The sequence below is a fragment of the Anarrhichthys ocellatus genome, unplaced genomic scaffold (assembly GCF_004355925.1).
Source record: "Anarrhichthys ocellatus isolate YVR2014 unplaced genomic scaffold, GSC_Weel_1.0 scaffold299, whole genome shotgun sequence".
In the NCBI taxonomy this organism is placed as follows: domain Eukaryota; kingdom Metazoa; phylum Chordata; class Actinopteri; order Perciformes; family Anarhichadidae; genus Anarrhichthys; species Anarrhichthys ocellatus.
Window position 1 is genome coordinate 29,674 of NW_022280315.1, and position 10,428 is coordinate 40,101.

Consider the following 10,428-nt stretch of genomic DNA (forward strand, 5'->3'; position numbering starts at 1 on the left):
ACACACACACACACACACACACACACACACACACACACACACACACTACCACAGAGACAATAAAAGCTGTTCCACCCTCCCATACGTCAAACTTAAACAAAGGGCAAGACAAAAGCTTAACGGCTGCTTTGTTTCAAAATCAGCTTTGCACTGACCTCAACTACACACACACACACACACACACACATGCACACACACACACACACACACACACACACACACAGACAGAGCTAGAGAGTGTCCACACATGGGCGTGCAGCTACAAGTGTGTCCGTAACAGGTTGCGTCTGTTTAAACTAACGTGACTTTGTGTTTCTGTCCAACTGGGTGTGAGCTCACAGCTAATCACCAAAAGGGAGGAAGTCCATAAATCAGCAGAATACAGCTCTCACACTGTAAAACTACGCCAACACGTCATCGCTGTGTGTGTGTGTCTGTGTGTGTGTGTGTGTGTGTGTGTGTGTTTTTGCGTGAGTTAATGAAAGACAGCAAAAGAGAGTGGGACAGTGGGAAATACTCTCAGAGGTAAACTTTACCTCCACGGGTCAGACAAATAAAAAATATAATATAATATATATATATACAGTGTATATATATACAAAAGCCAGCAACACCAGAGACGTAATACGGTGTCTCTATGTCACTTTTGTTGGCAAAGAAAACCCAACATGGCAACGGCCGTAATCCAAAATGGCGACTATGTCCACTTGTGATATACAGTCTGTGGTGCAGAGTCGCTCACATCAACCACCTCAAATTGCTCCTTTTCCCAAAAGACGTTCCACTTCAGGAAACGACTCGGGGTCGCATCGGACAAGCTGTCCCCTCCGATCATCCCCCCCATCCAGGTGTCCCCCATGTGACCCGTGTGTGTGTGTGTGTGTCCTCTGACCTGGCTGTAAGTGGCGTCCAGCAGTGTGTCCAGGTTCTGCAGCGGCGCCGGGGTTTTGTCTTTGAATCGGGTCAGCAGGCGGCGCTGGATGGCTCTGAACTGGACGGCCCGCTCTGACAGCAGATCCTGGTACTGTCGAGCACTGACACGCAGCTAACACACACACACACAAAACACACACACACACACACACACACAGGGAGACAAGACAACTTCCTGTTTACTTGGGAATGCTTGTTTAGCTCTCTTAAGGTCAACTGGGGTACCGGCTTCGGCGCGTACCTGGAAGTGGTGGTCTACAGTCAGGAAGTACTCCTGCAGGGGGAGCGGGCCGCTGAAGCTCTTCTTGAAGTCTTTGACTCCCAGTTTGGAGAAATGCTGGTCGAACCTCTGGACCAACTCCTTCACCACCAGCCACATGTCCTGAAAACGGTCGCTCTGGATGCGGTAACGTTCTGACAAATGAAATGTGTAGTGAAGTGGGGAAAGAGATAAAATAATGTATCAGCATTAAAAGGTTGCAGAAAGGTATTTAAAGATATCTAAATGGTTGAATAGGGTTTAAGGATGAAATAGTAGCAGAAATAGTAGCGGGTTGAGGTGTTGTTGTCAGGACTCACGGGAGGTCTTGGAGGCCAGCACGGTCACCGTCGCTCCTGACAGGAAGTGGAAAGCCAAACTATTCCTGTCCTTATCTTCGGATTTCGCTGAAAACTCTGCAGAGAGAGACAGACGGCAGTGCGATGAGACAGATAGGACGGCCTATCACGATGCGAGACGCCAACAACAACAACAGAAAGGTGAACAAGATACAGTCACACTGTCCACAGACACACAAATACAAGCGGGCTTAAACAAATGCCTCTTTATGAGCAGAGTGTGTTTGGACGTCGGAGCTGCTGATTGTAGCCGATTGTCAGATAACTGGGAAACAGAACAGAGATTCCCAGGGCTGGATCACACACACACACACACACACACACACACACAATCACAAATAAATAAACACGCATAAACACACTGACATAAATACACAACCAAATACAGAGATGCATAACAGTTGATTACTCGTGTCAATGTATACACGTTCTCTCATTCCCTCTCCGGGGTTTCCGTTCACTTCGTGTAACGCACTCACTTCTCTTTTCCTTTATGTGAACTATAATGCCAGCCTTAAAAAAAGTAGATTGTAGAATCTGAGCACCTTCGGTGATTAATCTCTGATGCTCAGAACAAACACCGGGGTTTGAACCTGCGCCACCTTGTGTGAGAACACAACCATCACACACGGATACAGCTGTGAAGCAATGAAGCAGTCGTTATCTCGAGAGCTGTACGTACATTCTGAAGGTTTGATGATGTAAAATAATTCCCTTTCCCACTTACTAAACTATGTGTAAATCAAAGTATGTTCTTCTTTTAGAGTGCCTTTCTTATTTTCCTCAAATGCTGTGTCCCATTTCAGAGACGTCCGTTAGCACACTATCATGTAGGACACTGTGAACACAACGCACACACTTGCATAGTAATCCTGAACACATTGGTTGTATAGATATGAATGCTGATGGCAGCTGATGACCTTTATAGTGCACTATATAGTGCCAGAGTAAACGCACTTATGCACCCCAATCACAGTGAACCTGCAGGTCCACCTTCATCAACATGCTGACCAGCACCAGCAGCAATACAAAGGATCAGAGGTGTGCGCTCACGTATTCCAAAACAACATGCCAAACTTCAAACTTCACACTCCTCAGTCTTAAACTGAACAATGCGTTTAGATTTATAGAAAAACGAGTGATTCAAATGCAGAATCCTCGATTGTTTGTGAAAGTGAGAACGGCATGGCTGCATGTTGAGTGTGTGGATGTGCGTTTTTACCCGGGAAGACGGAGTTGAGGTCGACCGGTGGCTGGTTGGTGTCCACGGTGATCTTAAACTTGGTGGTTTTGGCCGGAGAGGATGGAACACACAGCAACGCCAGAGGAAGACGGAACCTGGACTGGAGAACCCTGGGAACTCCTGAAGAGAGGAAAATATACCAAAAATGAAAGATTTTATTTTGCATTTTCTCCATCGGATCCCTTTGTCAGGGTTACGTATTTTTTTGCAATTTAAAAAGTGAAAAATAAATAGTGATCATGACTTCATTATAATTTACTTATTTTGGTCAACAGAGAAGTTGGAAAATATACATTTTATTTTTCTATTTTGGAAAAGCCTCTACTGGAACTATAATTGCTGCAACTACTACTACTATGACTACTACTACAACTACAACGACTACTACGACTTTCTACAACTACAACTACTACTATGACTACTACTACAACTACGACTACTACTACTATGACTACTACTACTATGACTACTTCTACAACTACTACTATGACTACTACTACAACGACTACTATGACCACTACTACTATGACTACTTCTACAACTACAACTACTACTATGACTACTACGACTACTACTTCTACGACTACGTCTACAACTACAACTACTACTATGACTACTACTACAACTACTACGACTACTATGACTACTACTACTACCACTACTACTAGTCGTAGGGCGACTGTGGGCAACTGTGGTTAAGTGGACTGTGGCTAAGTGGATAGCAGGGCCGTCTTTCAATCAGAGGGTCAGCGGTTCAATCCCCGGCTCTGGCTCTGCTAGTCGCATGTCGATGTGTCCTTGAGCAAGACACTTAACCCCAAAATTGCTCCCGTAGAAATGTGATAGACTCTGAATTGTAAGTTGCCTTGGATAAAAGCGTCTGCTAAATGACTGTAATGTACTACTACAACTACTAATATTAATAACAACGACTTAATTCTGCATTATTTCACACTATTCTCCAGCCTCCCTGCTCTTCACAGCCCACTTCCCTAAAGTGGCATCCATCTCCTCAGAACTCCCCGACAGCGAATCAAAGGCGGTCGGCACGTCGTCTTCTTTCTCTCCAAAGAACAGCCGCCGCGTTAACATTCATTAACACCGTCAACACTGCAGATATTCACATTACAAGAGCATCTGAGCGCTACGAGGCCGAGAGACTCAACACCAGGTTTGGAGGAGTGTTTGTCGAGGAGGCGAAAAGGAAGTTTTGTAAAAAAAAAAAAAAAGTAGGGGGGGGGGGGAGTTAAGGGCCAACTATATATAATATATGTCCTGAGCTTAAGCAGTGCCGAGCTTGGCAGAAATCTACACTTAGCTAGAATAACAGAGCGAAGGGAAAGGGGTGATGGAGGAAAACAGTTGTTAAGAAGAGATGGAGCGAGGGACCCGGGGGGGGGGGGGAACTAACGACTGGGAGGGGGGAGGGAAATACTACAAGAGACGACGGCCGAGGTGGGAGGGAGGGGACGGATGAATCATGGAACGTTCCAGGTGGTTACAGATAGTGATAATTACCTACAACTACTGTGCACCAGACATGCAATTATTACATGATTATGTGAATAATTCAATTTAGGTTTGACTACATGAACGGAGGCAGAGAGAGAGAAGAAGAGAGGATGTGGAGGCAAGATAAACAGTAAGAAGAAGAGAGAGTTTCAGAGAGGAAGAAGGACTGTGGTCCTCTTTTCTCTCTTCATTGCTCACCGACTCTTTGACCTGGTTCATTCAAAAGTTCACCAACAAACACAACAGAGAGGCTTAAATCCACATGTTGTCAAAGTGAAGGTATAGTAATTTCACTCAATTTTAAAATCAGAAGTGAGAAACTCTTCCTCCGTGTTGGAGGAGTGACGCTCACAGTGATGATGACACTTAAACGTTTATCTCCTGAGTTCTGGATCGATTCCTCTCGTCTTAAACATTGTGAAGGTTCAACTAACAGATCCAGATCTGTTTGTTTACGACACATCACACAAACTTCACTTTTCTGGAGGCCATTATTCACCTTTAAAACAACAATGTGTTTTAAAGGTTCTCTTACAGTAATCGGGCAGACATGATTTGCACTGTGAAGCAGGTTTCAAGTCTCTCAGAGATGAATTTCAGAACATAAATGAATGAAACCGTTGGCTGCCTTTACATGTAAAAACAGTGTGTTGTGTTTTTGAAAATGGTCCAGATTAAGGTAAAGTATATGTGATATGTAGTGAACGGATATATAGGCAGAAACGCATGTGCTGTAGATCGATATTTACCCACGTACTGACATTTTTAATCATCTTATATTTTGAATCATTAAGATATGGTTATATTATATATCATTGGTACCAAAAAAACAAGATGGTGACGGCAAAATCGCAGAACTGGAGGCTTCATAACGTCAGTCCACAAACCAACGAGTGACGTCACGACGACTACGTCCACTTCTATACAGTCTGTGGTGGAAACAGGCTGCTGTGAGAGTTTTAACATGAAAACAAGAAACTCTGTTCCTCAGGTGTTGGTGATGGGGGGGATATAAGCAGCGCAATAAAAAGTGTCAGTGACACTGGGAGGGAGAGGAAACAAGAGATGGAGATGAATGAGATTAAAACAGATGACTCGACAACGGAGGAGACATTAAAGAAGGGATGGAAGGACAGAAGGTGAAATGGAGGAAGAGGAAGGGAGTGAGGTCATGAAAGGTTGGCTAACATGTTTCCATCTCAGATTCAAACCATTTACTCATTATTACAGTGTGTGTGTGTGTGTGTGTGTGTGTGTGTGTGTGTGCGTGCTGTACATTCCCAGGCTACCCTCACAGAGATTTACCTGCACGACCAGCGTGTGTTTTACTACAATTTCTCAACACAAACTTCCTTATAAAAATAAAAAAGCATAATTTCCAACACATGTGAGGCTGTTTCGGGCCTCCAGACATCTGTATTCTGTTGAATATATAATTACAGCAACAAATGTAAGCCATAAGTCAACCTGCTCTGTATCAGCAAACACAAAATTGCTGCTGTGTCCCCAAAAGCCTGATATGAACCCACAAACCACATCTGCCTGAGATCTTTATCCCCTTTGACTCTAAACTTTATTCACATTTATTAGGGCCCGACGAAGAACCTCGTTATTATTATTATCATTATTAATAATAATATCGACTTCAAAGTCTGGTGATTAAATGCCATTATCAGTGCCATATCAACATTAAGGTTAATTATTATTTAAATCTCCAGCAGATCTATTATTTTATTCCATCCACAGAGACAACGTGCATAATTCTACATGAACTCTGCCGTCCTTATGAAAACATTAATATCCGGTTGAAATCATAAACCCGACCAACCTTCCAACAATGTTGTTTGTCAGCAATAATCTTACAAAGTACGAGTACGAGCCAATCAGAGGCAGAGTAGGCGGGTCTATGCAGAATGTAGACGGGAAAAAATGTAATAATAAAATCAATCAAACTAGCATAAATACAGACCGCGCACCGGCCACGGGGTAAAGTACCGGTGCATGTTACGTAATAAAACAATGTATTTAAGATTATACCTTTATTAAAGGGAATTAATCACAAGTCAAAGTAGTGGTGTCTGAGTGTGTGTATATTCATTTTATAACACTAATACTTATCCTGCAAGTTTGTGATTATGAGCCGTTAGACACATTTAATATTTGGTGTTTTATTTAATTTTTTCAAGTGAAAAGCGTTACATTGTATATTTACTTACTCTTATTGCTATGGTGTTCTATTTTGCAGTGTCAGTATCACTTTACAATAATTGGTTTTCTATTGTTCATATATGTTATATATTTATTCTGTTGTTTTTTGCTGTTCTGTTGTAATCTTAATGAAAGGGATTAATAAAGTTATATCTTAATCACAATTTAAAGTAGTGGTGTCTAAGTTTGGACTTTTGTTCTATCGTGACAGGTTTGATACAATACTAAATAAATAATAATAATAACAAATTATTCTTTATAAAAGATTCCCGTTTCTGCCCGTCCACACTACAACGCAACCTCTGAGTTTTCAAACTAAGACGGCATCAGCAGCGTTTCCAAATGTCTCCGTTTTCATGGGTTGCAGAGCGCCTGAGTAGTGTGGCCCATCGGCTAAACGTAGCAGAAGATACGCGTTTTAAAAAGAAGCACGTTTAGTCGTGTGGATGTCGCCTGAATTTAGCACCGCTGCTGTGTGTGTGTGTGTGTGTGTGTGTGTGTGTGAAGGAGGGGACCATAGAGTTTATTTGAGTAGAGGACCACTGTACAGGATCAGGTTCTTACCACAGCTGCAGTGATGTCAGCCATGTGTGTGTGATTTAGTGTGTACAAGGGAAAGACCACATATGTTCATTCTTTATGTGTGTGTGTGTGTGTGTGTGTGTGTGTGTGTCTTTTTATCGTTTCCTCTGTGATACACTCAGTCACAGCACGGTCTTCTACAAATCCTGTTCCTTAATGTGCAGCTATTCTGTGTTGGGTGATGAGCGTTAAACGGCCCACTGAGACAGGAAGTCCAGGTGTGGGTTTCTGGATAAATGTTGTTCTTTGTCGCACATCTCTGTCTTTCAGCTTCCAAGTGATCCGACATTTCTGTTGTGTGATAATGACGGAGATCTTTTCCTGGAGTGTAAAGGGGTTAATGTACGTGTGTGATCGGTGTTGATGGTAAATGCAGTCTGTGGAAGCGATAAATTGCTGCTTAATCGACGGAGAAATGTTGTTCTTCCTGCATCCAGCGCCGTCATTAGACGCGACAGCGACGTAGCTGGACACAAGGAAGAACTACAGGCTGTTTCTGATTTAGAGTTTATAGTCTGCGCCTCTGGGTCGCACCACGCTCTAGATCAGGGTTTCTCAAACACAATTTCTGGGGACACACTGTTTAAAAAAAAATGGCAACCATTTTTGCATCAACTGTTCTCATCTTAAATAGGCAAACTAACCACTTAGAAGAGATATGTTTCTTGAATCACAACTTAACTCTGACATTCAGCCGTATTTATTGGAGCCAGAGCGGCCGAAGAAATGCAGCGGAGAGAAGACGAGGCTGCGGCTGCGAAGCCGTGCAAGAAAACATGGCTGACAGAGGCCATCTCTGATATATCTCTGATATATTTCACATTGACACAAATGACGCTGACTGATGCAGCTGTAACAGCTATCTGCAGAACAATTATGAGGAAATCCTTTTGGCAGGTTACGTTTACCCGAGAATGTATTTGGCTGATGCAAAATATCTGCATATGAACATAATTTGGAGTTAGGAGCGGAGGTACACTACTGTGTGTGTGTGTGTGTGTGTGTGTGTGCGCGCGAGTGTGTGTGCGCGCTACTGTAGGGCCTCTAAGCCCACTATAGATTACAGGACATCCTATTCTGTATCAAAGCACACAAACTCAGACGGACTAAAACAAACACTGGCTGACAACTAGGAACACTACTGCAGGAATATGTGTGTGTGTGTGTGTGTGTGTGTGTGTGGCGGCGCTGAAACATACGAATCAATGCGTTTCCGTACGCCTGTATGTGTGTATGTGGAACAGATGATATTTCTGTGTAAACTGCTCAGAGTATAAAAGAATATAAATGGATATTTATTTATTCCATACGGTGAGGAAGTGTGTGTGTGTGTGTGTGTGTGTGTGTGTACAGACCATTGCCAAGTATCAAGTTGCAGGAACATAAACAGTAGGCAGTGGTCTATTCCTGTATATACAGTAGTGTGTGTGTGTGTGTGTGTGTGTGTGTTGGAATGCATAGTGTAGTTTTATTATTTGTGTGAAAGAGAATTTTGAAATGTACGTCTCAAAATACAGCAGATACATTTATACGTGTATGTCTACAGCGCATGTTTGTCTTTTTACTTGTGTGTGTGTGTGTGTGTGTGTGTGTGTGTGTTTCTACTTGCTCTATTCTATCTAGCTCTACAAACCAAACACTTACCTTTAGGATTAAGCTCTGCAGAGAGGAAGAGGAGGAGAGTTAAAGGTTAAAAGGAGAAGATTCAGACAAAGATCCCAGAAACAGAGGAGAGGTATCACTCCTCTCTAGATGTATTCAGAGTGAAACCACTGGAGAGCTGGAGAGGAGGGGATTCCCTGGGAAACCTTCTCCCTGCATATAGATTCATACACAAACTGAAACACTCTGCTTTGTTCTGCTTCCCGCACACTTGGAAAGTACCGCTGGAGGAGAGCAGAGAGCCAAACCGATCCCGAATATGATAAGACGTCCAAATACCAAAAAAATCTGAAGAGCTGCTCGTTGAGGGGCGAGTATGAAAACTGGTCTGTCGGAATGTGGAGAAAAAAGACATCTACGCTTCTGAAAGAGTTCAACTCTTGACTCAAGAGAAGGAACCGTACTTCAGAAATATTCATACTGAAGACAGTGAACACCTCAACTGTCCTCTACTGGGAACAATAATATCCAGATCATATGCAATAGTACATTCTCAACATCGTGCAATACTCGTTTCATTATATCATATAGCACCTGGTGTTAGCGTAGCAGAGGTTTGGTTAAGCTAAGCTAAGCTGTATGAGAACAGCCTGAGGTCTCCACAAAGCGCTCATGCTACGTGTAGATATCTACGGAGGGTTTTTTATAAACTTTCATGTGGAAGTCAAAAATTTAAAACTTCTTTTGTGTCCTATTTCGAGGAGTTTCCTATCTGTCAATCAGAGGAGCAATATTTAGAAAATGCTTAAAGGAAACTATTTAACTTCTGTCGGTAACGGAGAGCATCTTTTATTCTCACGGCCAGATCTCCTCCAGCTGCTGCGGGATTCAAACAAACAGCCTCCTGCTTCTCTGACCTTTGGGCCGCTGCAATAGAAGTCTGGCAGATTAGGGCCCAATTTGATTGGTCGAAGAGGATTTCCTGCGAAGGTTGAATGAGAAGCAGATGGCAGGTAGCGGGGGGCAATGAAAAGGCACCAAGGTGCTGAGTCAGAGGGTTCACATGTTATTAAATCCGACGAGAATCACGCTTCCTTACTGCTGCGTCTCTTTCCTGTAATAACTCTGGCAGGATTCGGTCTTTTATTGAATTGCTATATATAATTGTCATTTCATGTCAAGCAAACAATATATTGTCTCCTATTAAACTGGATCCACTCAAATACAGCATCACTAACCTCCTCGTGTGCGTCTGAGGCCTGAGTGGTGATTTACGGTGCTCTCTACTTTAATTAAAACAGGTTTCTGTGTAAGAAACGCTCTCATATCTCATCATCTTTAATACAGCAGCGCATTAGCATGGAGGTGGGGTTTGTATGGCTGATCCAACCCTGATGACTTCAACACCATCCTTAAATACATTCATATTGAGCAGCGTTATCTAATCCCAAAACACACTTTCTGTCATTACTTTGTCTCGACCCTTTTCTTACCACTCTGCACCGCCGAAGAAAAGAAGTCGACGGGGATGAAATGAGAAAAAGAAAAATCAAACGGCTAGAACAACACGAAGAGGAAGGGAGGGAAAAAATAATAAGCGAGAAAGAACTAAAAGCATCGATGTTGAGTGAAAGCTGCAGTTAAACCTATAGGACACGTCAAATGGAGCAGGAAGGCACTCATACACACACACACACACACACACACACACACACACACACACACACACA

At 42.8% G+C, this 10,428-nt stretch overlaps 1 protein-coding gene across 1 annotated transcript in view; it reads right to left on the minus strand.

Moving 5' to 3' along the window:
- The window catches only part of LOC116401259 (protein PTHB1-like), a 61,458-nt gene that overhangs the window by 24,574 nt on the left and 26,456 nt on the right, over positions 1 to 10,428 (minus strand). The window contains exons 9-13 of the mRNA XM_031879578.1: positions 8,741 to 8,755; positions 2,774 to 2,914; positions 1,513 to 1,608; positions 1,175 to 1,347; positions 893 to 1,045 (exon numbers count right to left, since the gene is read on the minus strand). Of these exons, the coding sequence (XP_031735438.1) occupies positions 893 to 1,045; positions 1,175 to 1,347; positions 1,513 to 1,608; positions 2,774 to 2,914; positions 8,741 to 8,755 (578 nt within the window). The remainder of the gene's footprint in view (positions 1 to 892; positions 1,046 to 1,174; positions 1,348 to 1,512; positions 1,609 to 2,773; positions 2,915 to 8,740; positions 8,756 to 10,428) is intronic.